Genomic DNA, 19,518 nt, shown 5'->3' with positions numbered 1-19,518 from the left:
TCGTTTCAGTCGCACGTCCTGCCCTCTGGGCAGTTGATGCGAGCAACAGGACAAAGAGCCACCTAGCGGATAACATAGGAACTACTTGCAAAAACCTGCTCGCAAGGGAACGGACGATTTGTCTCGGAGCGGGTGAGTTCACTGCTTCCCCCACCCTCGGAACTCGCCCGCTCAACGCTCACCCCACCGTCTCGACTCTAGCCAGAGCGTCGAGCAAAGCGACTCGGGTGTCACTCTGGTCTCTGCGGTCTCAGCTCACGCAGTAATACAGCTCGCGGCTCGACCTGCTCGACTCAGCGCCTCTGCATCGGAGTTCGTCCCCACTGGATATTGTTCTTCGTAGTAATACCGCTATGTATATTACATTATTATGTTATGTATACATCAATTGTTTTTATTTTATTTTTATTTGTTTAAACTGATTAGATTAGGTTCCTGATGACTCCTCTTACTATAGGATTTTTATTATGGACACTCGAATTTACGCTTTAATTACGAGCGAACCGATAAACGTATCGCAAAATGTGATACACCAATATTTTCCTTGTTTTATTCTGCGTAAGGCTATATGCAGCACTTTCGTTTTACAGTCAAATTTATATTTTTTTTCTTATTCTCGTACGGATTTTGTGATTTTAGGCGTCTTCGGAAGGAAACGTTCACTTTAAAAATATATGGCTTGCGATGTATTTGTATGAGGTTAATGAAATTTTAATACATTGTAGCCAAATATATTGTTAATGTTTACCTCAAGTTACAACATTTTCCGATCACCCAAAAAACCACGATAGTGCAAAATAAATCAATAATCAAAAACTTTGTCATATCATGGAAATTTCAATAAACAATACAAAATTCTTACTCATTATCTGTGTTACTTCAAAATAGGATCAAATAAGATCAAAATACAGGTATAGTACTGGAGTAAACCAAGTTTAAAGGGCAATGTGCCTTCCATTTATTTTCTATTGTAAATGAGTGGTGAGTCATGAAAAAGAGCTAATTCATTTCAGGGAGTGAACAGTTCTGATCCAATCTCTGAAAAGAACAGTTTTGCCCATCTCTAATGAGCACTCCCAGCCGAAGGAGGTCCAGGCGACACGCGAGGTGTAGCGTGACTGACCATCTGATCACGACGGGATTCGAATGCGGACCTTCCCAGCGCTCTCAGCCGGCCTGTGGTACTGGGGGGAAGGGGGGGAGGGGGGGGGGGGCGCAGGAAGTCCCGTGGCATCGTCTCCACAATGAGGATTCAGACGTTATTTCAACACTTCGTCATACGATGAGCTGAGTGACATTCATCTAAACGTCGCTATTTCGATGAACTAACGCAACTGGAGAGTCGAGAACTTTATATTATTTCAAATCTCCGAGTAACACAACAAGGTTACTGTCACTGATTGGCGTATCCCTGCAGTCACTGGTGTGAGAGCAGCGCCTTTCTTCTTCTTCTTCTTCTTCTTTTCCATTGTAAACTCAGATTTCAGCGATCAGTATGCAAAAAGTAAACACAACTGAATATTCCGAGGTAAAAACATGTGACGATAAAGAAGCGATTAAAGTAAACTTGTTGCATCAGAATATTAGAGACACAGAAAATTATGTCAATGAATTTCTGATTTGTTCATATGAACAGCGACATGAAAATCTTGTAGATGTAATATGTGTTTCTTAACATTATTTTGCCACTAATATATGAGTTCCGAACATAACTAAGCATCAGGTTATTGCAGAGGATATATGCAGTAAGCACAAGCTACCACTTGAGTAAACAAGGGATTCAAATTCATAGACATTTGCACCCATAGATTTTTCACTTATCAGCATTTTGATAAGTGTAGTCTCTGCTACAATTAGATTTTCATGAGAAGTTAATAATAATAGCAACGATATAAAGCGCTCCATCTAGTAATATTGAATTATTTACGAAACTACTAGACACTTTATTAAACTACCTAACTCCACACAATGTCTCTCCTGTCCTGCCTGTCTACCTCATTGTCTCTTTATTTTATTCAGAATGTTAGTCGGTTGTATAAATCATAAATAATTTGTTTTTGCCATGTATTCTTCTCTACTTTATGCATTATTTTTTCACAATTATTAATGTAAATTATCAACAACACTTATAACTTGTAACAAAACATCAGTAAAATGTTACCAATATGTCACAGCCAGTATTTTCAAAACTTTTTGATAAAGTTATATGCAATAAGTTTTACAACCTCCTAATACAGGGAAACACACTAAGTAGTAAAACAGCTGTGAACCATCCCCATCCTTTACACTTTTTTTATTTCTTAGTTTTCATGCTTGTTATTGTCTTCATTTCCACTTTTTCATACGTTAGTTGGAAGTTTTTTCTTACATCTTAGTTGCATTAATAAATATAACGTTTATTCTGCGATTTTTTTTCCAAATGTGCTTCAGTTACAATTACTTTTTCAAAGTTATTTCAAATCATGCCAACATCTTTACCAATCAGTTATTTGTCTGATAAACGTCTAGTAAACTGATTAAAAAGATACAAAAAATTATAGAACATTCTTAGTGCACTCTATCATTCAGAAAAATAATTGTAGTTCCACACACATGTAAGGAGAAAATTTCTTGCACACACAAATTTCGTTACTATCTTTCCTATCCCTAGATTAAAAGTTCATCCTGTATGATAGAAGTCTGTTGAAGATAGTTTCTGCTATATCATGGGACATCTAGACCGTGTTTATAATCTAACAGGTGGCAAAAACATCCAAACTGGATACTTTGATGTAGGAAGTCAGAAGTCAATGACATCTGGTACGAGCATCCCAAGTGATATTCCCTGTGGCAAAGAAGGGGCTAATGGGTCACTATCAGTCACAGGCAAAACAGAACTATCTGATACAAAGGAGACTAAGCCAGAAACATCTGTAACTGATGTTCTCTGTCTTCACAAATTATCGTCTAAGACAGCCAAAATCAACAAAGCGTGTTGCACTGAACATTACAGTGGTACTCGCGGTTTCGAAATCCACCAAATCTATTCTTGGGAATACTGAACATTCAATGAAATATGAGAAAACAATAAATTTAGCTATAGATAATCATTTTGAGATGTCATTCTTGAAATAACCCATGAAGATACACATTTTGGAAAATCTTGTTAACTGTGATACTGTCAGTTGGATAAGGCGTCGAATCGCATTGTACCCTCTAACTGCCCTTGGCACAGGCAACAGAATACACAAACGTGTGTGGCAAGCAGCCACCCAATGGACCACAGTATTGAGTGAGGTGGTACAATGGTAACACATCTGACCCATCTCCAAGAGCACACTGGATTGAAATTACTGACAGTTCACCAGATTTACTTCACTAAATCACTTAAGACGAACGCTGGGATGGTTTCTTTGAGAGGGCACAGGTGTTTTCCGTCCCCAGTCTGAGTTTGTTCCCCATATCTAATAAATGCATCATTGAAAGTATATTAAAATCTACTATCTATGAGGATATTTGGGTTTATAATGTTAATAACATTAAAGCTCTTCATTTCACTGTGATCAATCTTAATGTGAGTAATGTTATAAATGTGGTTGAGGTGAACCATTGTCTTAAGTTCTTAAATTACTACCACATCTTTTTTTCTTTGAGCTATAGCTATCATTACAATTAAATCATAATCTTTTTCCCTTATTGAGACATGTGAATTTTAAATTTCCACCAACGAAGACACTGTCCCCATCACTTGCTAGTATGGATAGCCTTTTGATACAGTCATGATGAGTATACAAAGTGCAATTTCCTAATACAAAGTGCCACACAGGAAGCGTTTGTCTGTCCCTACTTACTCACATAACGATGGCTGGTTATCAAATGAGGACCAGCTGCATCCTGAACCATCATATAGTATCCTGTTTGCCAGAACATAGGCACACCAAGTTTGCATTATCTTGTGAGATACCACTGTTGCGAAATGTTGTTACCATTGAGAGGTTTGTTACTGTTGGGGTCCACAGTTTCCATCTCAAGGAAATTTGGAGATGATTTCTGCAACCATGACTGTTCCCCCTTCCCCCTGTGCCCCATATACACACTCAGATGTACCATTGCCAACTTAGCAGAGTTTAGCCAGTTTTCTGGTTCTAATTACAGTACTTCACCTAACCATACAAAAAATTTAATTATTCTGATTAGAAGCAAAAACTTATTTTGATAATCAAATGTTTGAGTACCTTTTATGTATATCTTAGCACCTAAAGTGCTTCATTTTTGGTTTAGTGATTGTATGTTTCCTTTGATTTCAGTATTATGTAGATAGTGGTCTGGAGTCTTGAAATAATGGCTTACCTGTTGGCAGACTGCTACCAGTGACTCAATTCTGATACATGTAATTATCTGACACTAGTATTCGAAAATAACTTCAGTAACACTGTACGATAATTACTTCACCAGCTACTACCAAATGTTTAAAATTAAAGAAAAAGTAATAGCTGGAACCAAATATCTGTGAAGTTCATTAAAGAATTATCTTGTCAAATAATTTCCTAGCTTGAATGTGTAACCACTCATTTGTCAAAGGAACATTTTCTGATTGGTTCAACTATATTAACATTAAGCTACTGTACAGGAAATTGGATACATATATACTACACAGTTTCCATTCTAGTTCCCTTTTGCCAATATGGTGTAATTTTTTAGGAAATGCTATGCATTTTAACCTTCTGACCACAAATAATGTGATGCCCATATCACAATTTGGATTTCTGGGGAAGTTTTTGTTACTGATAATGTTATTTGTTCATATAGTGAGTATGAACTTAATTTATTTCGTGACAAATGTCATTCTACTAGTCTTTTTTGTAATTACTCAAAGGTGTTAAACTTCACAACTCATAAAATTTTGTAAATAAATTAAGATATCATTTTATCAGAAGTAAAGTTTCAAAATGTTTCATGTTCTAACAAAGAAAAGGTATCAGTACTAAAGACTCATCAAATAAGCTATGAGTCATTATTTAATTGGGAAATAATTACAAGAGGTTTTCTCCAAGGTTCCATCTTGGAGCCATTGGTTTTCCTTTTGTATCGTAATGACATTTTGGTGGTTATGTTTCTTGATGTTAAGACGTTTCTTTCACGTAATACAAATGTCATTCAAACGCAATTTTACAAAAGGATGCTAATCAGTTGTTTGTAACTAACACACTATCATTAAATTTAAAACCATATTTTGTGCTGTATGTAAGGGATTTCAACTGAGAATATTGACAAAATATACGATTGAGGAGATGGAAGGCACTGACAGCATTGAATACTTGGAATTACCATATGACCATAAAATCAGTCAAGAGGAATATACCACAAAACTCCCAAAAAACGAAAACAAATCTCTATTTTCTATGCAGATGTTCTCAAGATAGATAACATACAAAAGCTGGTATGTTGTGCTTATTTTTTATTGTATAATGTCATATACTACAGTAACATAGGATAATATTTCAAAAGAACATAAGTTTCCAGTTTCCAAAAGCATGTGATAAAAATTATTTTTGAGGATGAACACAAAAATGTCCTGTATAAATCTCAATAAATTTATTCTTCAATAAAATTTGTTGGGAATGAAATCGTTATTCAACCAACTGCTCAGTTCAAGAATACATACCAGAAATAAGAACAATATTCAGGAAGACTCAAAGGCAAGTTTAGGTATGAATAAAATACAATTTTAGGAGAACTTGAGGGATTCTAGATTGCCAATCAGTTTCTTGTGAATTGATGTGGAATTAATAATGGTATTACATAATTTGACTGCTGTGTAATACTAAACCTAAAGTGTAATATGTTCAGTGAAAGTAACTGTTGTCATCATTTTTGTTTGGAAATAATTGGCTATAACATCTTATGAATTATTTTATATGTTGAAGTATATGTAGAAACTACTGTATAAAAAGGTTATAATGAATTTTAATTTTTTCTATTGTTCCATATCCTTCAGGATAACGACATCGCTTGACTATAGCGGCCAGCCTGTTCTCCCTTTCGTACATGCCTGGGATAGATTGAAAAGGGCAGTTTATGGATGACATGACCCATCAACCACTCTGAGGGATCTACGCCGAATCGTCGTTGAGGCGTGGGACAATCTAGACCAACATTGCCTTGATGAACTTGTGGATAGTATGCCATGACGAATACAGGCATGCATCAATGCAAGAGGACGTGCTACTGGGTATTAGAGGTACTGGTGTGTACAGAAATCTGGACCACTACCTCTGAAGGTCTCGGTGTATGGTGGTACAACATGCAAAGTTTGGTTTTCATGAGCAATAAAAAGGGCGGAAATGGTGTGTATCTCTGTTCCAATTTTCTGTACAGATTCCGGAACTCTCGGAACCGAGGTGATGCAAAACTTCTTTTGATGCGTGTATTCATTTGTTCTCACTCCCTCTATTCTATGATTTCTAAATAAACAAGATTTTCTTGTAGAGCTATATTCTTATTTCTAAACTAAACCTCTAAACCTTACTGCCAACTGTAATTTGCCTTGTAGCTTCAGCTTATTTTATTCTAAGATACTTCCATGAGCTGTCTGAACTCGGAAAGCAATCTGTAAAATTAAAGAATCAAAACTCGAACATTATGAAAATTCTTTTATTGTTGGTCCCAAAAGTAAACAAGACACAGTTCATGAATTCACACAAACAATACATGACTTCAGTTCCCTCTAAGATAATGACCCAGCCTCAATATCAGTCTGGCAAAGGGTTTTAGTCTACTAATAGGTAGTAAATTTAGTTCATTTCTTAATGAAAACACAGTGAGGCAAAAAGATGTAAACATTAAATGGGTGTTCTTTTTTCCCGTGATTAAACCATGGCGTCCCGATATTCCAGTGAGGAACGAAGGAAGATAATTGCCCGGCTGGAGGTTTTCAGTTCTCAAGCATCATGCAAGAAAATTTCAAGGCCTGGATCGGACGGGATGCGCCATCGCGCCTGACAGTTGGTAGGATCTACAAGAAGTTTGTCTGCTCAAGACGACTGCAAGGGAAACAGCGGTAGCAAGAGATCTGTCCGAACTGAAGAGAATATCATCATCATCCAAGGACCAACGATAGCCAGCCCAACCAAGTCCTCGAGCAGACTTTCTCTAGAGGCTAACGTTTCTCAAAGGTCAGTGCTTAGAATTTTGCACTACGATTTAGGAATGGAGCCAAACCACTTGCAGATTGTGCAGCAACTCACAAACGCGGGCAAGTAATTACGCGTGATTGCTGGGCAAATTATGTTGGAAATGGTGCACTTGGAGCGTGACATTCTGTTCACGTTTTCTGACAAAGCAACATTCCATATCAGTGGTCGTGTGAACAAGCATAACTGTGTCATCTGGACGACCGAGCACCACCTGAAAGTTCGAAAGCACGTGCGGGATTCTCCCAGGTTGAACGTTTGCTGTGCAATGAGCAAATCTGGAGTAACTGGATCTTTCTTTTTTGAAGAACAGACAATCACGAGAGAGGATTTACTTGACATGTTCAGCACGTTCATGGAGGAGAACGCGTCATTTTCCATCCTCCAGCGAGAGTACTTTCACCAAGATGGCACCTCTCCCCAATACAGTCATATGGATCGGGGTTACCTGAAGGAGACGTTCGGTAAACGTTGGATTGCTAAGAGGTGATCCTTTCCACTCGCCAGCACGTTCACCCGACCTGACGCCATGGGTTTTTTGACTGTGGGGTATGGTCAAGGATCGTGTCTGCGCCATCAACGATCTGAAGCATCCCAACAGTGAGGTCCTTCTATCAACGCCCAGATGGTCCAGTGGGCCTCATAGTCAACAATGGACAGTCTCTACAACTACACTGAGCGAGATGGGTGACAAATTAAAACCCTGTAATCAAATCCCTGCCTCGTAATTTCACATGATTAAACACCCATTTAATGCGAACATGTTTTTGGTTCACCCTGTAAATCACGATACATGTATCTTTCGTTTTATATTAATCAGAGACAGATGATAACTGTCATTTTCAGGTGATTCTTACATTGTCATCCTGTAAGAGTCAGCACAGAGTGTGTGACAAGTATTTTGGAAATATCAGAGTCCGATGACGTCAGTGAAATAATGAGTTACAGCCTAAAGCTACAAAATTGTCTACCCTATGAGGGCATAGCCACATATCGGCCTGAAAATTGTCCTGTTGGTTGTATAGCGCCTCTGAAAAGTATAGCTCATCTCACAAGTCTTTACCACTGCACCAATGGCGTCCCGTGTACATCAGTTTCATGAGAAAGGCGTCAGGAGCTGAAACTGCACCGCCCACAATGAGCCTGGACCAGGGCTGCCAACTGCCGTGAAAGAGAACAGGTGCAGCACGCTGAGTGACGCAAGGCAGAGAGCTAAGTGACGGCGCTGCCAAGTTGCTGTGCCATACTCTGCGAAATGCAAACGCACTCGCCTTTCCTGCTGTACACCACTGTAGTTTCTGTCCCAGAGACCTGTCTCGCGAGTTGAGGTCTTTCGAGGAGAACCCGAGACGAGGCGGAGTACGGCGAGCCCCTGGCCCGGAGCGGTGAGCGCGGCTAGCGGCGCCGGCGGCGGTCGTAGTTGAAGCGCCGGCCGCCGTCGAAGCGGAAGCCGTAGGCGGCGGCGTTGGGCGCGTTAACGAGCGCCGGGCTGCGCTCCGCGTAGTAGGAGGCGTGGCCGTGCGCCGGCCGCGACGCCGCGTCCTCCACGCCGAAGGCGCGCCCGCCGTAGAACGCCTCGAACTGGCCGCGCGGCGGCAGCACCGTCGCCAGGGACTCGTCCTCCGGGTCGTAGCCGCCCGCCACCGCCACCGCCGCCGCCGCCACGGCTGCCACCACCACTAGCGCTGTCGCTCTCATCTGCAACGCAGCGACAGGCGATCAGCACTCTCCATATCGAAAGCATGAGCGGATTTACGACATTACTGACAAAGAAAATATGAAAGCATTATACACTACTGGCCATTAAAATTGCTACACCAAGAAGAAATGCAGATGATAAACAGGAATTCATTGGACAAATACACTCCTGGAAATGGAAAAAAGAACACATTGACACCGGTGTGTCAGACCCACCATACTTGCTCCGGACACTGCGAGAGGGCTGTACAAGCAATGATCACACGCACGGCACAGCGGACACACCAGGAACCGCGGTGTTGGCCGTCGAATGGCGCTAGCTGCGCAGCATTTGTGCACCGCCGCCGTCAGTGTCAGCCAGTTTGCCGTGGCATACGGAGCTCCATCGCAGTCTTTAACACTGGTAGCATGCCGCGACAGCGTGGACGTGAACCGTATGTGCAGTTGACGGACTTTGAGCGAGGGCGTATAGTGGGCATGCGGGAGGCCGGGTGGACGTACCGCCGAATTGCTCAACACGTGGGCCGTGAGGTCTCCACAGTACATCGATGTTGTCGCCAGTGGTCGGCGGAAGGTGCACGTGCCCGTCGACCTGGGACCGGACCGCAGCGACGCACGGATGCACGCCAAGACCGTAGGATCCTACGCAGTGCCGTAGGGGACCGCACCGCCACTTCCCAGCAAATTAGGGACACTGTTGCTCCTGGGGTATCGGCGAGGACCATTCGCAACCGTCTCCATGAAGCTGGGCTACGGTCCCGCACACCGTTAGGCCGTCTTCCGCTCACGCCCCAACATCGTGCAGCCCGCCTCCAGTGGTGTCGCGACAGGCGTGAATGGAGGGACGAATGGAGACGTGTCGTCTTCAGCGATGAGAGTCGCTTCTGCCTTGGTGCCAATGATGGTCGTATGCGTGTTTGGCGCCGTGCAGGTGAGCGCCACAATCAGGACTGCATACGACCGAGGCACACAGGGCCAACACCCGGCATCATGGTGTGGGGAGCGATCTCCTACACTGGCCGTACACCACTGGTGATCGTCGAGGGGACACTGAATAGTGCACGGTACATCCAAACCGTCATCGAACCCATCGTTCTACCATTCCTAGACCGGCAAGGGAACTTGCTGTTCCAACAGGACAATGCACGTCCGCATGTATCCCGTGCCACCCAACGTGCTCTAGAAGGTGTAAGTCAACTACCCTGGCCAGCAAGATCTCCGGATCTGTCCCCCATTGAGCATGTTTGGGACTGGATGAAGCGTCGTCTCACGCGGTCTGCACGTCCAGCACGAACGCTGGTCCAACTGAGGCGCCAGGTGGAAATGGCATGGCAAGCCGTTCCACAGGACTACATCCAGCATCTCTACGATCGTCTCCACGGGAGAATAGCAGCCTGCATTGCTGCGAAAGGTGGATATACACTGTACTAGTGCCGACATTGTGCATGCTCTGTTGCCTGTGTCTATGTGCCTGTGGTTCTGTCAGTGTGATCATGTGATGTATCTGACCCCAGGAATGTGTCAATAAAGTTTCCCCTTCCTGGGACAATGAATTCACGGTGTTCTTATTTCAATTTCCAGGAGTGTATATTATACTAGAACTGACATGTGATTACATTTTCACGCACTTTGGGTGCATAGAGCCTGAGAAGTCAGTACCCACAACAACCACCTCTGGCCCTAATAACGGCCTTGATACCCCTGGGCATTGAATCAAACAGAGCTTGGATGGCGTGTACAAGTACAGCTGCCCATGCAGCTGCAACACGATACCACAGTTCATCAAGTGTGGCGTAATGTGACGAGCCAGTTGCTCGGCCACCATTGACCTGACTTTTTCAATTGGTGAGAGAGCTGGAGAATGTGCTGGCCAGGGCAGAAGTCGAACATTTTCTGTATCCAGAAAGGCCCGTACAGGACCTGCAACATGCGGTCGTACATTATCCTGCTGAAATTTAAGGTTTCGCAGGGATCGAAGGAAGGGTAGAGCCACGGGTCGTAACACATCTGAAATGTAACGTCAACTGTTCAAAGTGACGTCAATGCAAACGAGAGGTGACCGAGACGTGTAACCAATGGCACCCCATACCATCACGCCGGGTGATACGCCAGTATGGCGATGACGAATACACGCTTCCAATGCCCGCGATGTCGCCAAACACGGATGCGACCATCATGATGCTGTAAACAGAACCTGGATTCATCCGAAAAAATGAAGTTTTGCCATTCGTGCACCCAGGTTCGTCGTTGAATACACCATCGCAGATTCTCCTGTCTGTGATGCAGCGTCAAAGGTAACGGTAGCCATGGTCTCCGAGCTGATAGTCCATGCTGCTGCAAACGTCGTCGAACTGTTCGTGCAAATTGTTGTTGTCTTGTAAACGTTCCCATCTGTTGACTCAGGGAACGAGACGTGGCTGCACGATCCGTTACAGCCATGCGGATAAGATGCCTGTTATCTTGACTGCTAGTGATACGAGGCCATTGTGATCCATCACGGCGTTCCCTATTACCCTCCTCAACCCACCGATTCCATATTCTGCTAACAGTCATTGGATCTCGACCAACGTGAGCAGCAATGTCGCGATACGATAAACCGCAATCGCGATAGGCTACAATCCGACCTTTATGAAAGTCGGAAACGTGATGGTACGCATTTCTCCTCCTTTCAAGAGGCATCAAACAACCATTCACCAGGCAACGCCGGTCAACTGCTGTTTGTGTATGAGCAATCGGTTGGAAACTTTCCTCATGTCATGTCAGCACGTTGTAGGTGCCGCCACCGGCGCCAACGTTATGTGAATCCTCTGAAAAGCTAATCATTTGCATATCAAGGCATCTTCTTCCTGTCGGTTAAATTTCGCGTCTGTAGCACGTCATCTTCGTGGTGTAGCAATTTTAATGGCCAGTAGTGTACAAACTCTAGCAGGAATAGCGATATACAGATCCACGAATGGTTGTAGTATCGCATTCACAAGGTAGAAAGTGGAAGTGCATTGATGGAGTTGTCATTTGCACTCAGGCGGTTCATACGCAGATGTTTTTGACGAGATTATGGCTGAACGACGGGAATTAACAGACTTTAAACGCGAAGTAGTAGTTGGAGCTGGAATTCAATATGCTGAGTTCCACAGTGTCAAGATCACGAATTTCCAGGCATTAGCTCTGACGACAGACAACGAAGTTCTGTTAACGACCGAGAGCAGCGACCTTTGCGTAGAGTTGTCAGTCCTAACACACAAACAACACTGCATGAAATAACCACAGAAACCCATGTGGGACGTGCGATGAACGTAAATGTTAGGACAGTGAGACGAAATTTGGCGTTAACGAGCTATGACAGTAGACGACCGACGCGAGTGTGTTTGCTAACAGCGCAACATCGCCCACAGAACCACTCCTGGGTTCGTAAACTTGGACCGGAGACTACTGGAAAACCGAGGTCTGCTCAGATGAGTTCCAATGTCAGTTGATAAGAGCCGATGGCAGGGTTCGAGTGCAGGGCAGACCCCACTAAGTTATGGACCCAGATTGTCAACAAGGCACTGTGTAACCTGCTGGTGGCTCGATAATCGTGCGGGTTGTGTTTTACATGATTTGGACTGGGTCCTCAGTGAGGCTGGCTACTTGCAGGCCATTTACAGACATTCATGGACTTCATGTTCCCAAACAACAACGGACATTTTATGGATGACAATGTGCCGTGTCACCGGTCCGTTGGTTTGAAGAATTCTGTGGACAGTTAGAGCGAATGGTTTGGCCACGCAGATCGCCCGACGTGAATACCAACGAACATTTATGGGGCACAATCGAGAGCACAGCTCGTGCACGAAATCCTGCACCAGTTGCACTTTCGCAATTATGGATGGGTATAGAGGCAGCATGGTCCAGTAATTCGCCGTTGACGGATGTCCAGTCCACATTCGAAGTCACTGAACAATGTTATCTCTGCCAATCACGTGTAAACTTCTACCGTGCAAATTTTGTCACAGTACGACCGAACCGTCAGTCGGCAAGACTCAGTGGAACCAGAAGCACTTCTGAAGATGTCGAGGGTAGCTCTGGACGAAAGGTTAGGAACGGAAAAACTTCATGGACTAGCATTATACATCTAAAACTACATCGACATAGGTACTCCGCAAGCCACCGTACGGTGCGTGGGGAAGGGTACCCTGTACAACTACTTGCAATTTCCTTTCCTGTTCCACTCGCAAATAGGGCGATGGGAAAACCACTGTATATATGCCTCCGCATGAGCCCTAATTTCTCGTATCTTACCTTCGTGGTCCTTAAAGGCAATGTATGTTGGCGGCAGTAGAATCGTTCGGCAGTTAGCTACCTCTTTTTTTTTCTTTTTTTTCTTTTTTCTTTTTCGTTGTCGATCGTTGCGTTTGGTCGTTGCGGACGTCACATGACATCCGTTTAAGTTCGTTGTTGATCCTTTCACTCAGTTTTTTTGTTACAGAGGCGAACCAGCTCTCTGATCGAACACGCTGAGCTACCGTGCCGGCACTACCTAAAGCGAACTGATACCTAACTCCGACCAGTCGAATAATTAAATAATGCCGCTAAATTAATTTCCCAAGTCCACAAACACTACCGAAGTTTTGTGTATGAAGAGGACCATCGGTTAGAGGGGGCAGAATAATAATAGCATTTCCCTTTTATTTAATGTAGAAAACGCCCAAGATGGCGAAATCTAGCTTGCTGTTCTGGCCGTTATTGCAAATCGTCGTCGGAGCCACGCGCTGGCGCAGGCACACACGGTTCTCCTGCCTTTTTACTTTATAAAATGTTTTAGTCTCGATTATATAATCGATAAGTACTAGTCTGAATGTACAGTTCAAATTATTTTTTTAGAAACATTTGAAATTACGAACTATTGGCACTATTATAAATTACGCAATACTGTATTGGTTGCAGAGCGGTCCTAGGCGCTTCAGTCCGGAACCGCGCGAATGCTACGGTCGCAGGTTCGAATCCTGCCTCGGCCATGGATGTGTGTGATGTCCTTAGGTTAGTTAGGTTTAAGTAGTTCTAAGTTCTAGGGAACTGATGACCTCAGATGTTAAGTCCCATAGTGCTCAGACCCATTTGAACCATTGTACTGGTTGTTATGTTTATTTCTGGATTTATTTATGAAATAATAATCGAAAGTAACAGAAACTCGTAGAAATTAATTTTTTAAGAATACTTGTAAACCCTTTGCAGTATGGTTATGTCTGCAGAGTGTGAGAGTCGTAAGCATTCCTCTGATGTGATCGGACGTATTTTTGTATTTTGTGCAAACAGTGTAATTTCGGCTTTGTTAACGTGAAAAATCAAAAGACTGTATGATACACTAAAATGTGAGAAAATAGATTTACCTAAAAACAAACATTCTGCAACAACAATCTTCAAATTCATTTAGATCAATCCAACAGTGAGCACCTAAAATGTGACATTTTCATCTTCAAGAATCAGACCCCTAGACAAGAAGAACTGGAGCGAATCTACATGACAAGCTAAGTAAAATAGAAAGTTTATTGTAATCTTCGATCCTCTCAAATGTTCATAAAAGTATAACGTAGACAATAGATGAAAATAGGAAGGAGGTGGGAGATTACAAAGTCTACCTTACAGAGTATATAAACGAAGAATATAGTAGATTTCTACAAAACTTTGTGACTATCGTCGATAACTCTTACCGCTTAAAAATTGAAAGCAGATATGCAATACTAATCCACCAGTTTGGATAACTAATGCCATGAGACACCATACAGGAGAAAACGGGAGCTGTATCGTAATACAGGGTGTTTCAAAAATGACCGGTATATTTGAAACGGCAATAAAAACTAAACGAGCAGCGATAGAAATACACCGTTTGTTGCAATATGCTTGGGACAACAGTACATTTTCAGGCGGACAAACTTTCGAAATTACAGTAGTTACAATTTTCAACAACAGATGGCACTGCAAGTGATGTGAAAGATATAGAAGACAACGCAGTCTGTGGGTGCGCCATTCTGTACGTCGTCTTTCTGCTGTAAGCGTGTGCTGTTCACAACGTGCAAGTGTGCTGTGGACAACATGGTTTATTCCATAGAACAGAGGATTTTTCTGCTGTTGGAATTCCACCGCCTAGAACACAGTGTTGTTGCAACAAGACGAAGTTTTCAACGGAGGTTTAATGTACCAAAGGACCGAAAAGCGATACAATAAAGGATCTGTTTGAAAAATTTCAACGGACTGGGAACGTGACAGATGAACGTGCTGGAAAGGTAGGGCGACCGCGTAAGGCAACCACAGAGGGCAACGCGCAGCTAGTGCAGCAGGTGATCCGACAGCGGCCCCGGGTTTCCGTTCGCCGTGTTGCAGCTGCGGTCCAAATGACGCCAACGTCCACGTATCGTCTCATGCGCCAGAGTTTACACCTCTATCCATACAAAATTCAAACGCGGCAACCCCTCAGTACCGCTACCATTGCTGCACGAGAGACATTCGCTAACGATATAGTGCACAGGATTGATGACGGCGATATGCATGTGGGCAGCATTTGGTTTACTGACGAAGCTTATTTTTACCTGGACGGCTTCGTCAATAAACAGAACTGGCGCATATGGGGAACCGAAAAGCCCCATGTTGCAGTCCCATCGTCCCTGCATCCTCAAAAAGTACTGGTCTGGGCCGCCATTTCTTCCAAACGAATCATTGGCCCATTTTTCAGATCCGAAACGATTACTGCATCACGCTATCTGGACATTCTTCGTGAATTTGTGGCGGTACAAACTGCCTTAGACGACACTGCGAACACCTCGTGGTTTATGCAAGATGGTGCCCGGCCACATCGCACGGCGACGTCTTTAATTTCCTGAATGAATATTTCGATGACCGTGTGATTGCTTTGGGCTATCCGAAACATACAGGAGGCTGCGTGGATTGGCCTCCCTATTCGCCAGACATGAACCCCTGTGACTTCTTTCTGTGGGGACACTTGAAAGACCAGGTGTACCGCCAGAATCCAGAAACAATTGAACAACTGAAGCAGTACATCTCATCTGCATGTGAAGCCATTCCGCCAGACACGTTGTCAAAGGTTTCGGGTAATTTCATTCAGAGACTACGCCATATTATTGCTACGCATGGTGGATATGTGGAAAATATCGTACTATAGAGTTTCCCAGACGGCAGCGCCATCTGTTGTTGACAATTGTAACTACTGTAATTTCGAAAGTTTGTCTGCCTGAAAATGTACTGTTGTCCCAAGCATATTGCAACAAACGGTGTATTTCTATCGCTGCTCGTTTAGTTTGTATTGCCGTTTGTATTGCCGTTTCAAATATACTGGTCATTTTTGAAACACCCTGTATGAAGGACATTCACAGCCCAGCTACAGGACATCACCACAAAAAATACCACAAAGGAGTGAAGAATGTCACAAAACAGACCAAAATAACGCATTACACCAGGATAACAGAAAGAGCTATGAGATAGATTGATAGATAGATATTCTGCAATCACAGGCCCTGCAGACCACACGCTGCTTCCACAAACTGCCTCCATTCCTTCCTGTTTTGTGGCCGGTTCCTCCAGGTGTCTTCAATCCCCAGGGCTGCAGGTCATCCATCCAGTGCTGCCTTGGCCGTCCAATGTGGCGTTTGGCGTTTCGTTTTCCCTGTAGTGCCACCTTCGCCTGTCTTCCATCTGGCATACGGGCTACATGGCCCACCCACTGTATTCTTTTGCTCTTTATCTTCTGTAGGATAGTTGGTTGTCGCATCAGAAGGTAGATTTCCTCGTTTTTCCTCCTCCTCCATTCTCCGTTATCTAAAACTGGTCCCCATATCTTCCTCATTACTCTTCTTTGAAATATTAATAGTTTTTCCCTTTCTGGCTTAGTCATGCTCCATGTTTCTGAACCGCACATTACTGCTGTGTTGTAGATTTTGATCTTAGTGTTTACTGAGATCGACTTAGAGCCAAGCGTCTCTCTGAGTGAATGCATGCATTTCGTTCCCACTGCTATTCTTTCGCCGGCCGGAGTGTACGAGCGGTTCTAGGCGCTACAGTCTGGAACCGCGCGACCGCTACAGTCGCAGGTTCGACTCCTGCCTCGGGCATGGATGTATGTGATGTCCTTAGGTAGTTAGGTTTAAGTAGTTCTAAGTTCTAGGGGACTGATGACCTAAGAAGTTAAGTCCCATAGTGCTCAGAGCCATTTGAACCATTTTTTTGCTATTCTTTCCTTGATGTTCATTTTTATGTTGTTGTCCGTGGTAAAGCAAGATCCCAAGTATTTGAACTGGTCTACTCTCTTGAACCTCTTACTATCTATCTCAAGAAATTCTACCTGCTCTTGTCTTCTTCCTAATTGCATGAACTCTGTTTTGTCTCGATTCACTTTGAGCCCTACCTTCTGTGCATAATTGTCCATTTTCTGGTACATTTGTTTCAACTCGTGCTTTGATTCACTTAATAGTACTATGTCATCTGCATATGCGAGACAGTTGAAGTTACCGTCCATCTCTACTCCAGCCCACTCCTGTTGCCTACACTCTTTTTTTACTTTCTCTAATATGACGTTGTACAGAACACATGAGAGAGCATTCCCTTTTCTGAGGCCTGTCTCAATCTCGAATGTTTCTGATGTGGCTCCTCGGAGACGTACTGCTGCCTTTGACCCTTCCATACAAGGTTGCACCATTCTGACTAGCTTCTCAAGGATTCTGAAGTCCCGCATTGCATTGTATAGGCTATTCCTGTGGATGCTGTCATATGCACGTTGAAAATCGTCAAACAGGCTGTAGATATCTTTATCATACTCCCAATGTTTTTCAAATAATTGTCTTAGTGTAAAAATGTGATTTACTGTCGATCGGTTTGGTCGAAAGCCAGCCTGGTACTCCTGTATGTTGTTCTCTATGAATGGTTGCAATTTTCTCAGAATAATGATGGACAGCACTTTATACGTTACATTCAACAAGCTGATTCCTCTGTAGTTACCGCATTCCATTTTACTTACCTACTTGTATATTTGGCATATTATAGCCAATTTCCATTCTTCTGGCAGTGTCTCCTTCTCCCATATCAACTGGATCAGTTTATATATCTCTAAGTGTAAACTCTCACCTCCCTCCTTGATTAATTCTGATGTTATTCCGTCCTCCCCTGGGGCTTTGTTGTTCCTGAGTCCTTTGATTGCGATATTCACGTCTTCTTCACTAACTTCCCATTCTTCTTCATCTTTCCTTTCTTCCGTAGTGTTTGCAGGTAATATCCCATCTTGGTCTGGGCGGAGCCAAATTAAAATTGTGTGGTCAGTTGTGAATCAGTTATCGTTGAGAATGTCAGTTTTCAACACATTAGATCTCTCTAAAATAAAAACTGTTAATGATCCACCAGAATAGTGGAAAATAAATAATAAACAGTTCCTGTTCACAGTCGGAAAGTTGAGTCATAATTTTATTGATGCAGACAATGCTCCAAATGTCCTCAACAGGGGAGGGATCCTGCGACCTTGCTGGCCATGGCAGGGTTTGTCGAGAACGAAGACAAGCAGTAGGAACTCTCGTTGTGTGGGGGCGACCAATGTCTTGCTGAAATGTAAGCCCAGGATGGCTTGCCATAAAGGACAACAAAACTGGGCGTAGAAGTTCGTCGACGTACCGCTTTGTTGTAAGACTGTCGCGGATGACAACCCAAGGGGTCCTGTTTTGACATGAAATGTCACCCCAAACCATCACTCCTGGGTGATCACCACTGTCCGGGGCGTCTACAGATATGTCTTCGGTCAGGAATCACGTTGAGTAGGGAACTTCTACTACTTGTCTTCCAACTTGGAGAAACCCTTCCTTGGCCAGCAAGATCGCCAGATCTTTCCCCAATTAAGAACGTTTGGAGCGTTATGGGCAGGGCCCTCCAATCAATTTGGGGTTCTGACTGTCTAATCGCCAATCGGACGTGTTTGGCACGATATCGCTCAGGACCACATCCAGCAACTCTGTCAATCAATGCCGAGCCTAAAACTGCTTGCAAAATAGCGAGTAGTAAGTCCAACACGTTACTGACTTGCTCAATTTGTGAATCTCTTTCTCTTGAATAAGTCATGCAGATTTTATGAAATTGTAAACATTTGTTTGTCTGTACATGTACATTGCATCTACCGATTTCCGTCCGAGTCGATTAATTCCTTCGTCGTGCCCAACCCAAAACGCTGTGGAACCTCCAACGTTATTTGACTCCAGTCAGCTCATATTTGTTCTGCTTCCTACTGCGTTGTTGAATTCTTCACTAACCCCATAATGTCCCAACTTCCGCAACGAGCTGTGTTGTCCACCTAATAAAATGCTTTTGTTACATCAAAGAAAATACCTATTGTCCTTCGAGTGCCTTGCAATGAAAACATAAATTGCTTTTCCTGTGGATACTCCTTCCCTGTAGCGACACTGCGAACCTGGCAACAAATTGTTCAAAATTGTTCAAAAATGTTCAAATGTGTGTGAAATCTTACGGGACTTAACTGCTAAGGTCATCAGTCCGTAAGCTTACACACTACTTAACCTAAATTAGCCTAAGGACAAACACACACACCCATGCCCGAGAGAGGACTTGAACCTCCGCCGGGACCAGCCGCACAGTCTCTGACTGCAGTGCCTTAGATCGCTCGGCT

The 19,518-nt window shown here is 43.4% G+C and overlaps 1 protein-coding gene across 1 annotated transcript in view; it reads right to left on the bottom strand.

Annotated features, from left to right (window-relative positions):
- Window positions 1-6,619: 6,619 nt before the first annotated feature.
- The window catches only part of LOC126188798 (uncharacterized), a 69,396-nt gene continuing 56,497 nt past the window's right edge, over window positions 6,620-19,518 (bottom strand). The window contains exon 3 of the mRNA XM_049930410.1: window positions 6,620-8,870. Coding sequence (XP_049786367.1) covers window positions 8,568-8,870 — 303 coding nt within the window. The 3' untranslated portion in view covers window positions 6,620-8,567. The remainder of the gene's footprint in view (window positions 8,871-19,518) is intronic.

The sequence above is a fragment of the Schistocerca cancellata genome, chromosome 5 (genome assembly GCF_023864275.1).
Source record: "Schistocerca cancellata isolate TAMUIC-IGC-003103 chromosome 5, iqSchCanc2.1, whole genome shotgun sequence".
NCBI lineage: Eukaryota > Metazoa > Arthropoda > Insecta > Orthoptera > Acrididae > Schistocerca > Schistocerca cancellata.
This window is presented reverse-complemented; position numbering and strand designations above follow the sequence as displayed.